Source organism: Sycon ciliatum, chromosome 2 (assembly GCF_964019385.1).
Source record: "Sycon ciliatum chromosome 2, ocSycCili1.1, whole genome shotgun sequence".
In the NCBI taxonomy this organism is placed as follows: Eukaryota; Metazoa; Porifera; class Calcarea; order Leucosolenida; family Sycettidae; genus Sycon; species Sycon ciliatum.
In genome coordinates this window covers 17,819,989-17,842,923 of record NC_088644.1, presented here as the reverse complement: position 1 = coordinate 17,842,923, position 22,935 = coordinate 17,819,989, and the positions used below count along the sequence as shown (strand labels likewise).

The 22,935-nt window shown below is 46.3% G+C and overlaps 1 protein-coding gene across 1 annotated transcript in view; it reads left to right on the top strand.

Annotated features, from left to right (window-relative positions):
• LOC135809018 (early endosome antigen 1-like) overlaps positions 1-22,935 on the top strand; it is a 44,325-nt gene that overhangs the window by 8,193 nt on the left and 13,197 nt on the right. The window contains exons 11-34 of the mRNA XM_065322276.1: positions 530-598; positions 2,247-2,315; positions 2,591-2,659; positions 3,526-3,594; positions 4,284-4,352; positions 4,621-4,726; positions 5,430-5,516; positions 6,774-6,856; positions 7,358-7,451; positions 7,910-7,963; positions 9,044-9,145; positions 13,286-13,414; positions 13,855-14,076; positions 15,186-15,245; positions 15,892-15,957; positions 16,500-16,538; positions 17,087-17,164; positions 17,559-17,606; positions 19,196-19,264; positions 19,502-19,591; positions 21,127-21,210; positions 21,759-21,821; positions 22,283-22,390; positions 22,600-22,689. Of these exons, the coding sequence (XP_065178348.1) occupies positions 530-598; positions 2,247-2,315; positions 2,591-2,659; positions 3,526-3,594; positions 4,284-4,352; positions 4,621-4,726; positions 5,430-5,516; positions 6,774-6,856; positions 7,358-7,451; positions 7,910-7,963; positions 9,044-9,145; positions 13,286-13,414; positions 13,855-14,076; positions 15,186-15,245; positions 15,892-15,957; positions 16,500-16,538; positions 17,087-17,164; positions 17,559-17,606; positions 19,196-19,264; positions 19,502-19,591; positions 21,127-21,210; positions 21,759-21,821; positions 22,283-22,390; positions 22,600-22,689 (2,017 nt within the window). The remainder of the gene's footprint in view (positions 1-529; positions 599-2,246; positions 2,316-2,590; positions 2,660-3,525; positions 3,595-4,283; positions 4,353-4,620; positions 4,727-5,429; positions 5,517-6,773; positions 6,857-7,357; positions 7,452-7,909; positions 7,964-9,043; positions 9,146-13,285; positions 13,415-13,854; positions 14,077-15,185; positions 15,246-15,891; positions 15,958-16,499; positions 16,539-17,086; positions 17,165-17,558; positions 17,607-19,195; positions 19,265-19,501; positions 19,592-21,126; positions 21,211-21,758; positions 21,822-22,282; positions 22,391-22,599; positions 22,690-22,935) is intronic.

The window sequence follows — 22,935 nt, the reverse complement described above, 5'->3', positions numbered from 1 at the left end:
AAGCAGACTGTGATGTGTATGATGCGATAGATCCGCAAGAAGTATTATAATTATAATGCGTATATGTATATGGAAGATGTCCCATGGCTCTTAGTTCATGTACCGTAATGGTTTGACTGTGACTTGACCTCCGTATGTAAAATAGTTTTATAGTGTGATTGCTGGGGTGTTTTCGGCTGTAGATCTGACGCTCTGGTATATAGCCTAGCAACGGGCAGAAGCATAACAATGAATGCAAACCTCAAGTGGATACTTCGAGTACTAGTATTCACTCATTTGAATTTTTCAAACGATTCTTAGAGTGAGAGAAGTTGGTGTGACCTGTCCAATTACTTGAGTTGGGATTGGGAAGGTTACGGTAGTGTGGCCTGTCCATCAAGTCAAGATTCCAGCGGAGGAGTAGTGCAAGCTCCAGTGTTGAGCAAGCCAACTACCTGTGTATTACTGGAGTACATTTAAATGTCATTGTTGTGATGATACTCATGATCTGCTGTACTATACTCGTGATCTGCTGTACTACTTGCTGTAGATATGAACAACGCTGTGCTCAACTGGAAGCCGATCTTTCCAAAGCTCCGAGTCAAACAGAGTTTGACAGGTTAGTATGTGTGTGCACGACGCTATGTCTTGTAGAATTATCTGTGCTATTGAAAGGGATCTAGGACTTATGTGGCAAGGTGCTCAGTTCATTTGCTTCCTCAGTCTGGAGTCACACTCCATCACTGTAGCTATCATTCCGCATTCCTGAAAAACACATTCGCGACTAATGTATGTGATAAGTTCTTGATCTGCCGATTACGTTAGAAAGGCAGGCCTGAAGCAGCATGATCATGTTCAGAATTATTTCGTTCAATGCTGTGAAGTAGTCAGTACCGCCACCCAATCCACTAACTGTTGGTTGGGGAAACTACTGTTGGTTAACTCTGAATTCCAGCGTGTAATATGCAGTGCAGATTCTGCTCAGGTACATGTAGCACACTGATTTACTGCACACTGTATTCATGATCACTTGTGCAACGTCTTGTTACTAATACTCTGCTTACAAGCCGTTTGACTTGCAGGTTTGCTGGCAGTGGCACACCTACTTCCTCCGCGTCATTAAAATTGTCGCTTCCCAGAGCGATTTTTCGAATTTATTTTGTCCACTCGAAGGGCAAAGAAATCAGCTAGAAATTGAGGCAGAGCATTGTCGACAGACCAAGCTTTAGTTTGTGGCCTCCCGCTTCGCTGCACTTGCAGCTAAGGTCGACGTCTTCATCAGAGTTTGAGGCAGACCCTTCAGCACTCAACAATACGCTGAAGAAGACGCGCGTTCAAATAATTAAGGTCAAGAAACTTCGCTTTCAAGCGATCCATGCCTCCAGGTGGCAGGCGATGAACGCAAACTAGCATTTTCAAGTACACTGTAACGACCTTCCAGCGGGACAGGGTAAGCAGTTCCGCACCTTCTTTCCTTGGCAAGCGCTTCGCTGATTTTGTCGGTGCTTTCAGACCTGCTACCTTCGCAGCAACATGCGCCGCAAGTAGCGCATTTTAGGAATTTGAGACCACTTTGTTCTTGCCATCGTCAGCTTCAGCATTTCGTATTCAGGAGAGATACCAGGATTCTTATACCCGAGCTTGCGGTCTTGATAAATGCCCACTCGAACGATGTGGGACGGCACGAACTCCAGAAAACGAAATGCGCTCTGGGGTGGAATAGTGCGGAGCGCGATGAATTTGCTTGGTGCGGAAGAGAGCTCCGACAAAGTCCGAGACCACCACGGCTTCAGTAACAAGTAGACATTGCACAGGAAGGGTCGCACCAGTGTTCGAACACAGAAAACAGCGATTCCGACAGTCTGACTAAAGTGAGCCAAGTCACAAATATTGCGATGTGCGAAGCGACAATTTTAATGACGCGGAGGAAGTAGTGGGGCATTATTGTGCTATGTGCTGACACTGTTCTCTCTCTCTCTTTCTCTCTCTCCCTCTGTCTCTGTCTCTCTCTCTCTCTCTCTCTCTCTCTCTCTCTCTCTCTCTCTCTCTCTCTCTCTCTCTCTCTCTCTCTCTCTCTCTCTCTCTCTCTCTCTCTCTCTCTCTCTCTCTCTCTCTCTCTCTCTCTCTCTCTCTCTCTCTCTCTCTCTCTCTCTCTCTCTCTCTCTCTCTCTCTCTCTCTCTCTCTCTCTCTCTCTCTCTCTCTCTCTCTCTCTCTCTCTCTTTCTCTCTTTCTCTCTTTCTCTGTATTTGTCTGTTGGTTTCCATAGGCAAGTTGAACGAATATCCTCACTCGAGGCACAGCTCGCTGAAGCACCCCGTCAACATGAGCTTTCAAAGTATGTGGCAGGAGTGTTTGCTCCCTGGTTATCAGTGTTACATGTTCATCTTTTTTACGTTGTGATTTTTTCTATTTGCTTTCTTATATTTTTTACCCTTCATTGCCGTGTGTGCATATGTGCATCCTGGGCTTTGGTACTTCTGGTGAATGTGTGTGCATGTATGCGTGCGGATGAGCATGTGTGCACATGTGTATATGTACGTGTTTGTGCGTGTGTGTGTGGTGTGTGTGGTGTGTGTGTTTGTGTGTGCATGCACATGCATATGTGTCCAGAGCACAGCAAGATCTACAGGAGGTACAGTCATTGCTTGCTGCAAGACCCACGGAGGAAACACTTGCAAGGTAGGCTGTACTATTGTGTTAATCTCTGTATCAAGGGACCTCATCTCCACATCTCTCTGACGAGAGAGCTAGCTTGGGACCCGTCGCTATGCTTATCATCATCATGATCATTTTAGTGAGCTAGCTGAGCTGGTGCTCAGTCACCTGGCATAGGTGAACGCCTGTGCGCGTAGCACGCCACCGGCCCTCTGCGCCCTTTCACGTGGTTCGTGTCGGCCCGACCACACACACACAAAGATACACAATACCGTGTTGTGGACCGTGTCTAGCGCCATACGCTACTATTCATAACGTTTTCTGCATAATACTAGTAATGTAAACAGGTCGCATATTGCCCGCATAAGCAAATCATGCGGGGGTCATGCATCTGTCAGTGATCGTTAACCAGAGTTGCTTGTTAGTGGCGAGATTGAGACATTCCTGAATCGGCACATTCAGGGGCTTGAGGCATAGCTATATCCTTTCTCAGAACTCTGTTAGAAGTGGCTTTCTCAGATCTGCACACAACTACAGTTTCCTTCTACTATGCTTGCTCTCTCTCTCTCTCTCTCTCTCTCTCTCTCTCTCTCTCTCTCTCTCTCTCTCTCTCTCTCTCTCTCTCTCTCTCTCTCTCTCTCTCTCTCTCTCTCTCTCTCTCTCTCTCTCTCTCTCTCTCTCTCTCTCTCTCTCTCTCTCTCTCTCTCTCTCTCTCTCTCTCTCTCTCTCTCTCTCTCTCTCTCTCTCTCTCTCTCTCTCTCTCTCTCTCTCTCTCTCTCTCTCTCTCTCTCTCTCTCTCTCTCTCTCTCTCTCTCTCTCTCTCTCTCTCTCTCTCTCTCTCTTTCTTTCTTTCTCCCTCTCCCCACATACCTGTACGGTTGTTATTCCAGTCGTGATTCTCAAATCCAACAACTTGAGTTCCGCTTGGCAGCTGCTCCGGCTAGTACAGATGTCATGAGGTATGTCCATCATACTCGTACTGTAATTGACTGTTGTGCCCAATTATCATCTTTGGATGATTGTTATAGCAAACAAACAGTGAAGCCTTGTCTGGTAATTTCTTTGTCATTTACTTTATGGTGGTTTTGTCTGCGTGTTCTGACTGTTCTCCCAGTCCACTGTGTGTTTGTTGGTTAAAAGGAATTGCCGATATACTGCATGATGTGCTTGCTCTTCTTAAGCATGAATGACTGTGCAAATGCCATACCATGCTTTCCCAGTGGATTGTTCTATGGCAGTATGCATTATATACACAGCTAAGTTTACGCTACTTGTACTGTGTATTTATTGCACATGCATTTATTCTGGCTGGCTATGGTAGAAAGACTTTTCTCTGATGTGTAATCTGGTGCGCAGCTCTCGAGTACTAAAAAAGTAGACGGGCTAGTAGCGAATTTTTGAGATGCAGGTAACAGACGGCCTTATAGTGAGATACGGGTAACAGACTGCCTCATAGGGCATGTATTCAGCCAATCTTCTGCAAAGACTCGTTATGGCATTCAGTGAAAACTTTCAAAATGTTCAAGAGCCTGAAGTGTTCTACTTCTCAGTATTATGGCATTCATCATAATAGTTATGATATTATCATGGCCTGTTTGAAATGTGTGCTTCTTGATCTTTACGGTGCTTGTTCTTCTTTTATGTGCAGACTGGAATCACAAGTGCATTCACTGAAAGAAGAGCTTGCAGCAGCGCCCAAGCAAGAACAGTTACAGAAGTAAGGCCTGTTTTGCAGCTGTGTCATCTTTACTCTGGTCTGTCAGATCTTGATTAGAATAGTCAACCTTACAAGTGAAGACCATTGTTAGTTAGGTGTCCACAGATATTTACTTGCAAAGTACATGTAGATCAGATTTTGTTGTCAGAGTTTAGGGTGTGCTGTATGGCTCAATACTAGTAATCACGCAGCCTATCATGAGCGACGGTGCAGTGGCTAGTTTGAGTAACTCCACTGCTGTTCATTATGTTACATGTTGTCAATGCAGTATGCAAACATCACTCACCGAGGCATTGCAGCTTGGTCGCCAGCTGCAGCAGCAGTTACTGGAGAAGGAAAGCAAGAACCTGCAACTTCAACAGTCTCTCCAGCAGGTATGCTTCTTTTTGTAATTAAGTCTTGAGGCTGTTGACATTAGTAGTGTGTGTGTTTGAGCTAGACCTAATGCTGATAATGATCTACCCAGTGGCACACAGTCCCCGTCATGTAAATCATCTTCAATACTGTTACTGCAGTTGTGGCTAGTGACGTACCAAGCTATGTACACTTTCAGAGCCGCGAGCTGAGTTTGATAACCTCATGTATATGTACTGAATAGGGTGCCTGGGGTGTCGAAGCATACCGGTAGTATCCTTTGCAGCTGTAAGTGCACATCAGTCTGGATTCTACTTGACACAAGTGTAGCATGTATATTATACCCACCAGGGAGTTACAGCATTGAGGGAGATAGCACTGGCGACTGAAACGTGAAATCATGTGGGGTGTTGCTCCCAGGCTGCCCGTTCCAGGTGCCCTTGGGGCAAGGCCGATTTACACATGCTCACGTATGGCATCGCTGGTCTGGTGAGCATTTTAGGGTCAGCAGGTCAAGGTAGTGAGCTACCTGCATGGACCACACACATCATGTACTTCAAGTAGACCTTTGAAATCCGGGGACGAAATGCGCATTATTTCGGTTGCTGTGGCCCCGTGCCTCCCTAGATACAGGATTTCTCTCACACCAACTAAAACTGCTTTCACTGCCAAAGAGAATGAAAACATGATGTATGTGTACTTGTTTGTGTTTACTGTATTCAGATGACCACCGCCAATGATGAACAGAAGCTAACCATTGGGCAGTTAAAGGAGAGCGTGGATACAGCCAACACGCATGTTCGTTCTGAGGTATGTGATTGTGTTGCATTGTTGTGGTTAGACGGTACCCACCTCCCAATGCCATTGTGTTTGCAACCCTGTGGTGCTGTGTTCGATAAGTGTCACCTCTTGAAGGGACAATTCGCCTAAAAATTGGATAGGTCCATCAATGGCCGGAATGCAACAGGATTTTGATCTGCATCTAGTGAAATCTGCATGTTCACGGTGTGTTCCCATCTAAAATAGCCTTTTGATGACATCACTATTGCAATTTCTATATATCGGTTGTGGAGAAAGTGTCTGCTCCAAACGTCGGAGCTCGCGCTTCCTGCCGACTGACTTGACACTTGACTGACTCACGATTGTGTCTGGAGCACACGAGAACCCCGTCGCCGTGCTTTCTTGCAGGTTTGCCGATTGGAAGATTCAACGGGCTTCTCGTGTGCTCCAGACGCAATCGCGAGTTAGTCAAGTGTCGAGTCAGTCGGCAGGAATCGCGAGCTCCGATGTTAGGAGCAGACACTTTCTTCATCAATTCCCGCCGGTGTCGAAACATCTCAGTTCATAAGTTGTGGAGTACGAACAAGAACCTAGTTTTTAGCACCCCAGAACCTTTTTTTTTAGAACAAGCACTTCGCCTGTTTTGGACTGCACTGAGCAGCCGCCGCTTGCGGTTAACATTCAGCATGATTGGCTATCACCATAGATTTTCTCATGCGATCGGTCAGAAGTACAGAAAAGCCGCGAATGTGATTGGTTTTGTCCGCTGGGTGCATGTCATAAACGCAATCAAAACTTCCGTACCCAGGACTCGACCAGCAAATGCATGCCCTCCGAGCTTCGCTCTCTGGGCATGTATTCACTAGTCATGCTTTCGTATTCATGATGGATTTCATACATATTTTTGTGATTGTCAAGATGATTGTGTTGTCAAGATGTTGCCTGATGATTGCAAGATGTTACCTCATGATTGCAAGATGCTGCCTGATGATTGCAAGATGCTGCCTGATGAGTGCAAGATGCTGCCTGATGAGTGCATCATGAGCATAAAACTCAGAGTTATGAAGTTGGTTGTTCCAACGAGGAACACACCCTTCCTGCCGAACTTGGCACCTGACTGACTCACGACTGCCATCCGGAGCACACCGAGTGTTGCAACTACATACTTCAGGAACTGTTGTACTTGTCATGATATTTGATCTCTTTTTGAATAACCACATGCAGCCAGGAGATGTTTGACAGTTGTTGATCAGTTGGTTGTGTGCTCGCGTTGTTCACCTGCTCCAGGCAAGTGCTAAAGGAGCTAGTGAAGAAGAAAGTCGTCGTCTGACCTCACTGCTTGCTGCAGAATCTGAAAAACTTCAATCCCGGTGAGTCGTTAATGCCATCATCATCATGCTGATATTTTGACGGACCGGTACCATCTCAGGCGAAAGTTGTTAAATGAAAAATGAAAGGCGGTGGAAGATAAATGATACTGGATCCGATGTCTTTAGCTTAGTGTTAGTGTGTCACACCATTAGTCTATGTTGTCTGGGTTAGATGTGGTAAGGACTTCCATTGTGCTGGACAGGAGGTCACTCAGTGGTTTAGCGCGTTGCTGGAGTCACGGCGGTGGGTGTAACTGTAAATGCAACGCCTGCATCGACACAGGCCAAGGTTGAAAAAGCGACATGTGTTGTTACAGGGACTGATGGCGCTGGCTGTAGTTGTTGGGCGGTCGTCTCGTCCGCGGTCAGAATTGAACGGTATGCTGTGGAGTGAAACATGGCAGGGTTCCGGTCGGTATGGACCATGTCACACAGCATGGAGGGATGTTGCCCGGGTATGGAACAATGGATGTGCGTACACTTGCCTGTTATGTTTTACAGTGACCAGCAACTTCAGGATGCAAATACCCAGCTCAATCAACTCAAAGAGAACTTGGAACATCTTGATGATGAGCGGAAGAATCTTATCCAACAGGTAACATTGCTAGCATTGTTATGCATGCTACTGCTGTTGCTGCCACTGTCGCTGCCATTGCTGCTGCTGCTGCTGCTCTTGCTGCTGTTCCTGCTCCACTGCTGCTGCTGCTGCTGCTGCTACTGCAGTGCCGGCGGCTGCGGCGTTGCTACATGTACGGTGTCATGATGGAGAGTACATTCTTTACAGACAGTATTGTACTGGGCATGCTAGTGTAGGTTGGTAAAAAGGGACTTACAAACTATGAGTGTTTGAGTATGTATGACATTTAGATAGTCATGGTATCTAGACAATCTTTGTGATCATTGACCCTGTCAAGATACTTGTTGTCATTCTCCACATACTCGTTCATTGCCACCTTTACATAACTTTTGGTATTGACTCTACTAATGAGGTACAGGGTTTTCAGTGTATCAACCCATGTTCTGCTGCTGTGTATGCTGTTGCTGCACGTGTAGATTGAGGCTGGTGAAGGAGTGACCACTGCTATCCAACAGCTTACCCAAGACAAGGTACAGGCAAAAAGAAGTCCGGTAGAACGCTCTTCCATGATATTCACGTGAAAAGTCTTTGCAGAGTGACTGATAAGCCATTTTCCGCCATGAGGAAGCGAAATGACCGAGAATAATACAGTCATGTACTAACTTTCGTACAAACATGGTATGTGTGGGCAGGCATGAGCTTGTCGGACACAACCGTAGTAAGTGCTTTGTGTTGTTGAACATCTTTGGCCAATCACTGTTTGGACATGTCATGTGACGGTGGCTGCTCCTGTGCACATGGCACTGGTCAACTTTCAGGTTCTCCTTCCTTTCTGTGGTGTGCACCATACCGTAAAATTCCGTAAATAAGCCCACCCTAAATAACGCCCATGTCCGATAATAAGCCCAGTTTTAGGCGGTGTACACTTCAAGTCCGTTTTAGCGCCCATGCCCGAAATAAGCCCAGGGCGTAAAGTGGACTCAAAATGACCAACGCGTTCGCGTGCGTTCGCGTACAAACTGTAGAACAGTTGTAGATCGAGTGCGTGCCATCCAACTGCACGCAGCACAGTGCAGAACTCAACACTGTCACGGCGCGCGAGGACAGCGATGTTCTGTTGGAATGTAGCAAACTGCCAAAAAATGTAGCAAAACATGTCGCGCTTACCTGTACGTAGTGGCTCGTAGTGGCGCGTGAGGAGAAATGGGTGTTCACTGAAACTAGTGGGTTGCTGATAGTTTGATCTTCTGCAGATTGTGTCCGAAATAACGCCCATGCCCTAAAATAAGCCCATGCCCAAATATACGCCCGGTTTTTGACGCTCTGCAAAGTATACGCCCGGGGCTTATTAACGGAATTTTGCGGTATGTCCAGAGTCAATGTCTCGCACCGCCTCTTGGATCCAAACTGCCATGTTCCAGTCCCATTATGATCTTTTTGTGTAGAACTTTTCTCGCTTTTGGTGATGGCATCTCTTGATACAAGGATTTGATTCACAGAGTTCACGAAAGAACAACCTTGTTCTTACTTCAAGAAGTATTTTAGCTACTATATTGCAGTGAAGTACTTCATTGACGGAAGTTTGTCCTTACTGCTTGTGTTATGTGTAGGAGAGCCTGCAGCAGCTGACTTCATCTCTTGAAGCGTCCATACAGACTCGAGCATCGGAGCACACTACTAAGCTAGAAGAGATGTCTGAGCAGAAGTCTGCAGTAAGTCCTATTTATAGTACATGCATGTAGCTAGTCGTTGCCACTCGTTGATGAGCTAGTAAAAATGTAAAACGAAGGGTACAGGACAACATAAGAGCCTGCCGGTAACTGGGATGGGCTGTAAATCTTGCACAATTCACACTGTGCACAGGGCAGTAGTTGCGATGATGTCTAACGTTGATTGGTGTGCTGCAGAAGGCAAGGTCTGTGACAGGCTAACTGTGGGCAGTAATTTTAAAATATTTTTCGGGGCTTCAGGGCTTCTCTTCTATTATTTCTCCTCAAACAGCCAGAAAGTATACTCAAGCCACCAGCTTATAAAGCCGAAAATAGCAAACGACTTTGTGCCATGCTAATTCAAGGCACACACGGAAAAAAAGTATACTAGTATTGGTTTGTCTGGCAGCCCTGGGCCATCCAATTTTAAAGCAAATCATGTGAAATCCCAGCTGTCCAAAATTTTAGCTCAGTCAAGTGAACCATTCGGAAAGTTATCGTTGGAAGCATAGCATTGGAAGTGCTCTTATTATGGCAAGTTGCTGTTGCCTGCAACACCCTGTAGAAGTATGCCTGTTCACAATGGGAATGCAGGCGTTTTGTACACATTTGCCCCCACATACTTCATGAAACTTGAAGAAATCCAGTACCTCTGTCACATCCCTACTTGTGCAGTAGTACGGCTGCATTCCCATTCTTGTTGTTCACAAGTGAGCCACCATGAACGCCCCCTCGACTCCCGTCACTCCTTACGACATGTTACGCGTTCACTAAATGTTCTACATAACTAGTCTTCGTTGGTTTGAGGAAACGGTGCAATGGTAAACTAGTCTTTGCTTGTTTGTGTTGGGCTTCACTGATTCAGCCCTTGCATAATGACTAAGCTTGTGTTTGCATGCCCTTATGCTCATCCGACTAGTTTGTCTTTCAGACTCTCCAGGATCTCAATAAACACTGGAGTAGGAGTTACTTTTAAAACCCTTTCAGTGCCAAGGACGAGATAACTCGTCCTACAGACCCCCACGCGATTGGCCAAGGACGAGATATCTCGTCCTCGTAGTGTGCACGTTATATTGCAGTGCATAGACCAGTGTACAAACTATCGTAACTCTGTGAAACATAAACGCATCGCGACAATCAGTACACCGTTGGAAAGGTCTTGAGCTCATCTTTCCGCGGATATAACGTTTGTTGCGATAAAGAATCACTGAGCGGCGACAGGATGAACACCAAGGGCGCGTTTGGTTGGTACGAACTAGAACAGGATTCACCAGAACAGCGCGTTTGGTTGGGACTGCACCTGTTCTGGGTCGGCCAGAACATGTTCTGCTTGCTCCGGCCTCCAGGCCGGAGCAGACCGAGCAGTTTCACTTTTTCACAGTGAAACCTGGCGGGAACATCGATTTTGTTCCCAAATGATCACGTGCATACGCTTTTGGGTTGGACTCGTCGTACCGTACAAAGTGACCATGGTGATCCATACACATTTTGAAGAATGCACCAAGTTTGGCACATTTTTCCACAAAATGTGCTCTGTTTCTGGAGTAGCGTTTGGTTGGCATGAGGCTGCTCCATGTGCACCAGCTGTTCGATCCTGTTCTAGATCGTACCAACCAAACGCACCCCAAAATCACGGGCCGGAGCGAACACGAATATTTTTGTTCATGACGTCGCAGTTTTTTGGAGCGTGCTAGGGGATTTCCCTTTGGCACGACGCATGCGTGATGGACATCAAATGAAGCGCTTGGATCTCAGCTTTGCAGCGCAGTTCGAATCGTGAAAATCGGTTGAATTTGGGCAAGATGCCGAACAAGAACGTGAGATTGAGTTGTTGTGCCATTCCGGGGCACGGTGGAGTAGTTCGGAGAGGAGGTGGAAGTGGCCCTGGTGTGCCTATGTTGCTGAGATCTACCATGATGGATTTGCTTGGTCCTGATCTTTCCAACAAGCCCAGGATGATGAAAATCCATCATGGTGGAGTGAAATGAGAATAAATTCCATTCAGAGCTGTGCGCGCAAACTACACCAAGAGAGTCAGTGCACTGGACAGCCGGCCGATTGGAGAAAAGGGGCCCGGCATGGAAAGGGTTAAAATATAAAACGTTCCTTATCCCTGCTTTATGCTTTACTGCCCAGCATCAATCAGTAGCATGAAGAATTATACTTGAAGTATATTTTACCATTGTTATGCTGCGTCGAATGTGGCTGGGTTTGAAAACTCCAAAGAAAGGGGAGTACCATGGTCGTCAAAATCGTAGGGCTACCAATCGGCTTGTAGAGGTACACCTTGGCTGCAACTTGCTGCTGCTGCACTGTGAGGCTTGGGAGGTACGATCACAACTGGTGAACTTTACAGCCCGGTGCTGAACTTGCTCCAGCCGGGCAAGGGTAGACTTGGCCGCACCAAGTCCTGAGAATGGCCAGTCCAAAGCTGGACGAAAGAAGGATGTTTATGAGGTGCATGATGGATAGAGAGAAGAACCACCAATAAGTACAAGTAGATATTTGTACTCGCTGTCCTCTGTTCACTGCAAATATTCTTGGAGGGTTGGGGGCTTCAATCCAAAGTATGAGGATGTCTCATTTGCGTACAGGCAGGTGTGGCAGTTGGTCAGGAGTACAGCCACACGGTAGAAAGTCCCAATAGAGCCATGAAGAAGTCTCTGGGCCTTCTTCAGGTCTACATAGGCGAACTTGGCTGCAACTTCAGCAAACGTCCATTCAATGGCAATACGGCATTCACTCATTTGGCTGTTGTACTGCCGTTGTGCTGGTGTTAGGTTTGCACCAGCAAAAGGAGCCTGCCGGTGCTGACGCAGAGGGTATGCTGAGTCCCCATACAGTGTAAAAACATTTCCCGCGTCAGGTCCTCTGGCCGGCAAATGGGCTTCAATCTCATCAAGCAACCCACTCATACGTAGCATAGCTGCATCATGCCGTGACCCTTCCACGGGACCAAAGAGATGCACAACGATGCCAAACGGCGTGGTGACACCCTGGAATCTCTGCAGGTGCATTCGCTTGTGTCCACTGTACCAAGTTCGTTGGTCGCGGGTAGGCGGTGCAATCGGCCTACCTCTGCTGTCAATAAATCCCCAGCAACTCGGGATAGGACGTTTCTCATGGACTGCTGCGCCTGCTTCAAGAAGCCGGTCCCTCGAAAGCCACTTGCCAGAACCCACGTTCTCCACCAGGTTAGACAGCAGTCCTGACCGACGATTGTGCAGAGAGGAGAGCATACAGTTAACGATAACTGTGATGGATGACTTCCCTTTGCAAAACATCTCCGCCAGATCATACATTCAATCAGGAATAGCTCAGCTACCCGGAAACAATGCGCAGGGCTTCTACGCCAGACCAACTCAGACGAATCGGTGAGGTCATCTCCTCAGGTATGCCATGAGCCTTGCACGGTCCAGGTTTGTCCTTTCTCGTGGAAGCGAAATCTCTTCTTAAAAATCATGCTTGGGCAATTCTTCAAAATTGAAAGTTCGCTGGCGGTGAAATGCAGCTGAAGCAATTTCAGCCCCCCCCCCCCCCCTTCCTGCCCTGATACACCAGAAGCAGCACATTCACTCAAGGTCTGAATCTTCATACTCCATCACCAAGTTTTCCAGATTATGTACATGTAGATCGTAATCAACCATGATAAACTAATTTACTTTGAGGACAAATCGAGCAAAAGGCAGGGAAGTGAAGATGAAACAAGATTTTCGAATTTCCCGCACTTGCTCCCGCGAACACTCATATCGCCATGGTTGTGAAGAGGACTTGTTGGGAAAGACTAAACCCCGACACAACAAAGCACCTGATTCATTTTCAACATTTATTTTTTACATGACCGTATGCCCCACACTGTGCCACACACTGTGCTAAAGGAAAATTAGCTTACATTGCCCCTAGTACAAGGATTACGTTTGTGTAATATAATATGTCGTGTTTATTTTAGCTGAGGACATCTAGTGCATTGTTATGCTCCGTGTATTCACTTGTCTCTGTGTATTCACTTGTCTCTGTGTATTCACTTGTCTCTGTGTATTCACTTGTCTCTGTGTATTCACTTGTCTCTGTGTATTCACTTGTCTTTGTGTGGATGTTTGTCTGTACCTGTACTATTCATGGTTGTGTGTGCGTGTTCTCTAGTTACGAGATGAATTGGCAGAGAACAAAGCCAAGCGATCAGCCGCAGAGCAGCTTGTGACGGAATTGGAGACAAAACTATCTCTTCTGCAGACTCAGATTGCTCAGACAAAGGAACAACTGGATAGCAAAGTGAGCTATGTGTTTAGTCGGCACTATTAGGCTGTATACACTGTATGTGAAATATACCCTGTATAATGCTGTGCATTATTTACTCTGTATTCACTGTATACCGATACATGTACTCTGTAGTGGCTTGAAGTGTTACTTTCCAAACCTGCGTGGAGACAAACTGCATGCCGGTTACTGTATTGGGCTATACTGCATTGCACTGTGCAGACCAAGCAACCCTATATACATGTACATGTAGCCCCTCATTTCATGGTGTTCCATGACAGGCAGTGTGCGGCAGTTGCTTTTAGTGGGAGTGCCTTTCATTGAGCAACAGCGCTGGTGCATGTGTGTGTGCGTGCGTCTATGTGTGTGTGTGGGGGGGGGGGGGGGGGGTATGTGTGCGTGTGTCTGTGCATATGTGTGTGCATGTGTGCCCACCCTATCTCGTGTGCTTGCAGACTGCTGAGTTGTCAGCTGAGCAGTTGCAAAGAGCCGAAACGCAGGCAACACTACGTGTTCTTCAACAGCAATCAGAACAACAAGAGAAGAACTATGAGCGGTCTCAACAGCAATGGAATGATTTACAAGTGTCATGGAATGCAGAGAGGAGTGAAAAGAGTGCAAGTTTGGAAGCCTTACAGCAGCAGCTAAATACGAAGACATCTGAGTTCCAAAACAAGGTTAGAATATTCCAATAGCGTGATGAAAGTTGTCAACGATTGGGAATCGTTACTGAGTGGCACTTGTCAGTAACCATGGCGGGCGCAAGCTTAGTGAAGAACCGACCGCTGACGCTAGTGACATCACATAATACCACATTTCAAAAGCCTGCATGCTTTCTTCTTCTCTCCTTGTCAGTGCCCATGCCTCTGAGCTGTAATTGGCAACGGAGAATGCGGTTGCCTGCAGCAGTCGTAACTTTACGTCTTTTGATAATTTCTTGCAGTTCCGGGAACGCACGCACCGTGGAGCTCAAAAGCAGCATAGAGTGGGTCAGGTTCTAGGTAATAAAAAAACAGTTCACTGCACCATGCGATAAACATAATAGAGTTTATTCTATTATTTCTCTTGAAGGAGAAGTAATTTCTGTCTTGACTGAAAGACAACAAAGGAAAGAACAACCAAGAACGGAAGCAGCATGCTCGATAATCGATATGTATGTGATCATGCGTGCATCTATAATACCAATGCATGATGTAAGCGGTGTACAGATAAGCTGGATGCACGTGGGTGGATGCGTATAAATTATGGGATGAGTACAACATCAACTTCTCCCAGGAGAGATTTGAGCGCCTTTGTTACTGTGAGACATTTACGATAGCTCGTGGTGAGCAGCCAAGCCAACCAAAGGACGTAGCAAAAGGCGAAAGGCAGGAAGACAGCTGCGCTGAAATAAAGTTTTCCCGCAAGTGCCTTTGCCTTCACTCTCGCACTTGCGTTTTTGTATGCAGTGTACTTCAAAGAGGTCGCGCTGTCGATCGAACTTTGATCGCCGCTGCATGATACATGGGTCGATTTGGACGGGGTTTGCTTCTACAGAAGCTGTTTAACCCTGACTCTCCTAGATCCTATGGACAGAGCGAATTTGCTCCAAAGACGTATTGCAAAAAACGCACTGTTTCAAGTCAATTCCAAACATGACAGCCGGAAATCAGCTGATGCACTTCAAGTGCGTTTTTCTCAAAATTACGTGCGGCTGGATAATGTCCCTTTTCGCGTTGTCTGGCTCACTTGTTGTTAAGCTTGTCATGTTGTTGCTTATCTTAATCTCTTTTTGCTTATGTTCCAGCTGCAAGCTCTTGAGTCATCTCTGAGTGAGAACAAAATCTTGCTCATGTCCAGCGAGCAGGTAAGGTAACAATTTGTGTGGGTGGATGGGTGAGTGGGTGGGTATTGGGTGTGCGTGTGTCCTTCTTTCCTTGCAATGCACTTTACCCTGCCACACAAGCGACACGACAGTCAGATGCAGGAGCAGTCTCAGACAAACACGAGTGTTCGAATACTATTTGCAAATATTCATGGCTGATTGCACAGCTTCTCACGGAAACAAAGTAACTTGCGGGGGGGGGGGGGGGAGGGAGGGAGGGAGGGAGGGAGGGAGGGAGGGAGGGAGAGAGAGAGAGAGAGAGAGAGAGAGAGAGAGAGAGAGAGAGAGATATCTACCTCTCCCGAGACACTATTCCAACTATTCCAAACTTGGCCTTCATGACCCTTGTGAAACAAACCGAGTATGCAAACTTCAGACAACCCTGTGTCTATATGGTTACTACTGTTGCAGACATTAAAATTCATTGAGAAGTCAAACAGCCTTGGGGCGCTGGCCTTGCAGCCGTGAGCACTGCTGGTCTAATTTTACAGTGCAGTATTGTACACGCTAAAAGCAGTAAGAGCCCCGGCCCTGGTCATCCCATCGGATCTCAATGTCCATGACATTAGTATCATCTGTTGATTCAGGTTAGGTTAGCCTAAAACTGTCTTTGCAATGTTTTCTGTAGGCTAAAAAGCAAGCCCAGGAGAAGGTTGTGGAGACAACAGCCATGGTAGCTTCTGTCCAAGATCAGGTACGGACCTTGTTGATAATTGATAATGGTCACTTACTTTTGTCTTGTCTTCACGTTTGTGTTATCCAAAGATCTGTGTTGTGCATGATTCTACTGTGTGGTGGTGTGGAAGTGTCACTGAAGAATGAGCGTCAATGAGTATCTTCTTCTACCGGGTTTTCTTTTTTCAACACCTGGAGACAACTTGTCTATGTGCACAATCATGCTCTAACCCCCCCAGATCTATCCAGCCAGCAGACAGTACAGACTGCTCCATCCTTTTGTGGGACTTATCCGAGCTCTAAATCTAGACTCTAGACTACTGACACATTTCCTTTGTCGTACAGCAGGTAGACCGTAATTTCGCACCCAAATTTACTGTCACAATTTCCTGAATGCCGTGTGTGTGTGTGTTTGTGTGCATGCATGCATGCACGTACGTGTGTGGGTGGGTCTGTCTGTCTGTCTGTGTCTGTCTGTGTATGTGCATGCATGTGTACATGTGTGTCTGGCTGTGTCTTTGTGTGCATGTGTACTCTTGTATGTGCATTGACTATGCACAGGCTAAGAATGAGAAATGTCTTCTAGAAGAAACTATAGTGGTGAGTTTGTTAACACTGCATTACCAACACTACAGAACCAAGCATAACCAAGAGTGTGCAACTTACTAGACTTGAACTGCGAATTTGCAGTGGATTCTTTATTGCATCCTTTTTTGGTTTAAATATGATCAAGTGCATAGACCTTTCAGCGCTTGTCATGAATGGCACGGTGTCAGCTCATCAGGTTCAGGATGAATATAATTATCTACTGCCCGTTGCTTTTATCTGTGTTACCTACCGAAGCTGTGACTTCTAAGTTAGTTCCCTGCACTCTTTGATAATATTTGGCTGGTTGTAACTTAATTTGCACAAGCTTGGAGGCCATAGCCAGACCATCACAACTGCTGGGCAAGTCCTTAAGAGAAAAGCGAAAAGATGAATTTTTGGTGTTCACGTTTGCCTTTTCTGTGTCAGCAATGGCTACTATCAGATGTGGACATCTTGTTCTGCATGCCTGACCAAACATTGAGCGTTGCTTTTTGTCCATTTACATGAATGTTTGCAATAATATTCTGTGTATGTTTGATGTTTCCTTGACCACCTTTCAGGCTGGTAAAAAACGCATTGAACAGTTGGAAGCATCCTCATCAGATCTATCTTCACAGCTCAAGCGTAAACAAGACCAGGTTAGTTTCTGATTTACGCACTGACAGGACAACTTTGAGATTTCATGTCGGTTCTGTTCTGTGATTAATCACTGGTTATGCTGCTCATCTGTTTACAAGGTTGTTGCTTCTTCAATGATTGTACCTGACTCTGTGTCTCTTCTGACTCGTCGTAGAGCGGTGGCAGTATGGAGGGTGCCCACCGCCCCCTCTCCTTGCTTTTCTTTCATTGAATGTGTACTCATAGTATATGTGTGTGTGTGTGTGTGTGTGTGTGTGTGTGTGTGTGTGTGTGTGTGTGTGTGTGCCTGTATGTGTCTGTGTGTGCATGTGTGTGTGTGCACGCGCGCGTGCGTGTGTGTGTGTGTGCACGCGCGCGTGCGTGTGTGTGTGTGTGCTTCACTGTGTCCTTTAGCATGACAGTGTTGTTGTGCAACTGAATGAAGTCAAAACACAGCTTGCTGTAAGTATTGTCATTCCTTGTATGCCACACATTAGTGCTACAATGGTCATGTAGTGCTGGTGCTAACACCCCTGCTTGTGTGGAATGTCACAGTTTTCAGGCAGTTTGGCATGCTAAGTGATGTGTTGTTTTTTTAGTTGAGGTTTTTTATACATTCCTGTTCCTGGGATTGGCACTATAGCCCTGTTTTGCTATTGATATACAAGTACTCTCGCTGCTCACGCCTGATAGTGCTAGGATGCAAACATCATTGTGTGGATGTGTTGGCACTCTTCTTTCTCGATTCTACATTAGAGTTTGGCATGAAACATATGCACACACGTTGTAGTGTTATCTCCAGCACTTGTTCTTCTTTCTCTCATCTATGTTGTCTCATATCTTGCCTTTGTCTTTCGTCCAGTCATTACTAAGTCGTGTTGCCTTGTCTAGTCAGGAGTAGGAAGGCTTGGTATTTAGCCTATTGCTGTAAAAATCATTGCTAATTGGGTGTTCACACTCACGGGAAAACCTGAGGGACAAGGTAAAAGTTCAGACCGTCGGGCAACCGAGTGTGGCCATTCACACCCCTGGTCAATTTGGCCTTGGCCACATGTTTGGACATAAATTTGTGGCAATCTGTACTGCTTTTTTTAGTACATGTTATACTATACTTTGCATTCGCAATGCGCGATTGTCCGCATGGGCACTGTCTGAAAATGCACGCTGCGATGCACTCGTACAACTAGGGTTCAGAGCTCTCGTCAAACCGCACAAGATCTATGCACAATCGTTGTATAGCCGTGGTATTTTCCCTTGACAAACGCCCTGAGGCCTGTGGCCACGGCTTTGCCAACTTTTTTTTCCAAAGAGGTTCTTCCTTTCCCCCAGCACGGTAGCTTCCATAGCAACTTTCCCTAAACCGTGGTTTTACCCGTGTGTGTGTGTGTGTGTGTGTGTGTTTGTGTGTTTGTGTGTGTGTGTGTGTGTGTGTGTGTGTGTGTGTGTGTGTGTGTGTGTGTGTGTGTGTGTGTGTGTGTGTGTGTGTGTGTGTGTGTGTGTGTGAATCCCCTATAAAATGGGTTCACTAAGACATGTAGTTGTGCCAAGTACTACTTGCCTGTCAGTTCTTGTTGCGCAAGTTCTTGGCCACCAAGAGAGAGAGAGAGCATTCTAGGTTGTTACTTTACATTCCTATCTCTTTACCGGCAATTGCTATCATGTATGGACATCATTCATACTATTTCATAGGCATTGGTCTGTATGTCTATAGATGCATTCAGAGTCTATGTAGTGCTGGTGTTGTTGAGTACAGTATGTTGCATGATGTGTGCCGCTGGCATGGAATTCATTATTGATATCATTGACTGTACCACTTACATGTTGTGGGCAGTGCTTGTATCATCTGTTCTCAGCGGTGGTATTTGAACGTGTGTTCATTGTGTGCTCTCTCTCTCTCTCTCTCTCTCTCTCTCTCTCTCTCTCTCTCTCTCTCTCTCTCTCTCTCTCTCTCTCTCTCTCTCTCTCTCTCTCTCTCTCTCTCTCTCTCTTCCTTCTCTCTCTCCTTCTCTCTCTCCTTCTCTCTCTCCTTCTTTCTCTGTTGGCTATGCCAGGCTGAAACACAGAAGTGCATCTCATTTCAAGCAACCGTGTCTGAAAAGGGCAAAGACATGGAGAACATGGTAAGTTGCTATGGCAACCAGCACTGCCGCCATATTAGTTACTGCCACCATTGCTGTCATTCTGAAATGTCAAGAATTTTGCATCGTGGCTGATGTTGGTTCTTTACACAGCTTTGTTCTTCCTTGTATGTGTTATTGATCAGTTCATTACTGCAGTACTATTGTATTGTTTCCAGTCTCCCGAGACACTGTTGTTCTTTATGCAATGTGTTTTCTTCGCAACACATGTGGTATTAGACGCGTAATTGGAGCGAGAAGGAACGTGGCTTCAATGATCAGCTGAAAATTTTCCAGGACGAGCTTGTCAACCTGACAGTCAACATAGAGGTACGTACATGGCTTTGTGACACACAGTACTATTTCTATATTTTGTACAGCATGTCATTGCTCTTACTTCTACTGATCATCTCTCATGTTTGCTTAGCCTGACATACCAGGTAAATTGAAGAGGCTACTTGACATATTGAACAAGAAATGTGCACAGGCACACAGACTCATGGGCCGATAGTCAGACAGGCATCCACACACACACATACGCACGGGCGCACGCGTGCGTGCACACACACACACCCCTTGACGTTGACCTTGACATACAGCTGCCGTTAAACGGCTAAGCTGCCCTCACGAGGAGGGGAACAGAGGGGTAGCATCACAGCTTCGTGGCAGAACATCCGGTCTCATGCCGCTGCAGATCTTGCTGCCTGCGATATCTCTCACCACACGCACAGAAGAACTTGACCTGGAGACTCTCCCTCGCTGTTGGTCGCTTGCCGTGCTTGCAAATGTGCCATTGAATTCCACCAGCAGATCGACACACACACACACACACCTTGACCTTGACATACAACTGCCGTTAAACGGCTAAGCTGCCCTTACGAGGAGGGAAACAAAGGGCTCGCATCACGGCTTTGCGGCAGAACATCCGGTCTCATGCCGCTGCAGATCCTGCTGCCTGCGATATCTCTCACCACACACGCACACACGCACACACACACACACACACACACACACACACACACACACACACACACACACACACACACACACACGTGGAAGGAGGAACCTTGCTGTCCAGGCCAGAAGACTTGTCAGTAGTCCAGAGCAAGCTCGAGTACACCAGCACTGCCTGCATACACTGTCTCGCTGATAGCGTGATAGATCAGCTGCTACGCATAAGTAAGAGAGCACTTAGATGCATATTTGATCATGATATATTCACGCGCATAATATGATACACACGTATACACTTTTGAACCTTTGGAAAGCCCATAGCTGAGTGCGATAATAGCTGTTAGGCGACGCATTTTCCTGTGTGGAGACAAGTCATTCTGACAACGGAAGTCACAACCGCAGACACAGACGGATACTCCTGCCATATTGTCTGTGGGTACCGCTGGTCGTCAGTTGCATGGTTGGTAGGAGCAAGAACCGCAGTGACAGAACGTGGGGCCCATACGTGAATTTATGTGGAGAAAGCAGGGTCCACTGGTCAGACATCAGGGTTCCAGGGTGTTGATAATGGCACCAAGTCCACGGCGGTGGCCAAACTGATGAGGCGAGAGTAGCTGGTGCTGCTCCAGATGGTTAATTATGCTATTGTTAACAATCTTCTCCAGAACATTAATATAATGCCGAGCAAGGAGACAGGTCTATAGAGTTTTACATTGGCGTGTGACTGCCTCTTGTGGACTGGCGCCGCATTTGCTGTTTTCCATGAACCTGGTTGTATCCCATGGCAGTATATGTTATGTAACTGTAGTACAAATCTGATGCCATGTCACAATGCGTACAATCCTGTTAGTATGGTGGTCTTGACATGTTTTGCCCTTGTCGGCTTTACCGCTTTTGTTGAATATGTGTAGAAAGCAAAGGTTGAGCTTTCTCAAGCGCTTGAGGAAAGAGATGCTTTTCGCCAGGAAGCTACCAGTGCCAATGAATTACTTCAGGTCGGTGTGAAGCAGTATGATCTCTGATTAATGATGGTCTCTGATTAATGATGGTCTCTGATTATGATTTTTAAAACCTGTTATACATTGTACATGTAACCTACCGTACATCAGTAGTGGTCCATTGCAACCAAGTTGTCTATTTGTCTACCTGGTATGTAGCCCACCACTGCATGTACAACAATGCTGCATTCACTTTTTCTGTCCGCCTGCCTATACTGAATTAGGGTTTGTCCTTGTGGCGTGGGTGACTATTCTCACGGAATTAGGGTTTGTCCTTGTGGCGTGGGTGACTATTCTCACGGAATTAGGGTTTGTCCTTGTGGCGTGGGTGACTATTCTCACGGAATGTTCATGCAGCCGTGTCTTCTACTTTGTTGTTACATCAACGTCTTCGGCAACTTGCACTTGCTGTCTGTGCCCATCTTTCTCTGTCTGTCTGTCTGTCTGTTCATGCGTTCATGCGTTCATGTATCCGTGCATACATGTGTGACTGCTCACTGTGTGTTCATGCATATACGTGGCTGCACATGTGTCTACTGTTGCAGGTGGCACAGAGTAAATCGACTAGTCTCAATGCAGAGCTCCAAGCACAGCAATCCTCCTTTGCGGTATGTTATGCAGCAGTGTGACAATGGCGTCACCATATCCCTATTGTTACTCGTGTTTTGCAATGGAATCACTAGTCCTCGATTAGACGTAAACAATGGAATCACTAGTCCTCGATTAGACATAAACAAGCCTCTTGTACAGGTGAAAACTAACAATGGAATCACCAGTGATGATTTGATACGAGTATGCTGTTGTGTGCAGAATGTCACTAAAACTGTTTATGTAAACGTTACTGAGTTGCAACTGTGCAAATCTTCTGTGTGTATGTGCGCGCGCGTGTATGTCTGTGTCTGTGAGTGTATGTGTGTGTGTGTGTGTGTTTGTGTTTGTGGGGTTGTGTGTGTGTGTGTGTGTGTGTGTGTGTGTGTGTGTGTGTGTGTGTGTGTGTGTGTGTGTGTGTGTGTGTGTGTGTGTGTGTGTATGTCTGTGTGTTTCTGGGGTTGTGTGTGTGTGTGTGCAGGAGGTGAGTCAAAAACACCAGGCCACCGCTATTGAACTGGAGCAGATACGCACATCAGCTAAAGAAAGTGAAGATATGCTCAACCAGACAGTCACACAACTCAATGAGGTATCCATTCACTGTGTGTTGATTGTGTTCTTGTGCATGCTGTCTGTACATACATTGTTATACTGTGCTGATCCGGGTGCTACTCTCTCATCCTCTCAACCCTTGTGCATGGTAACTATGTGTGACTGTAACGTTATCTAGCACGTCTCTATGTATTGGTTTATTATCTCTACATATGGTTTATGGTGTGTTTGTTTGGCCTTTCTTAGACTAAAGACTCCCTTACCAAAAAGGTACTTCAACTTGATGATCAGTTGTCAGAAACCAAGGCAACATTGGCATCTACATCAGCAAAACTGGTAAGCCCAGTGATGTGAAACATGCATGCGGTTGTCTGTCATCTAATGGTGCAGGCGCATGCAAGTATGCATCTGTCACAGTGTGTGTTGTTGCGTGACAGAGGAACCTGCTGAGCAGACTGACAAGACAGTACGGGGATGGGCATTTGGCAGTCACGAGTAGTGCCTCATGTCCCTCCCCAACCTGATCATTGCTGCGGTGCGACAAAAATATCGCAGCATACGTGGCTATAAAGCTGATAAGGT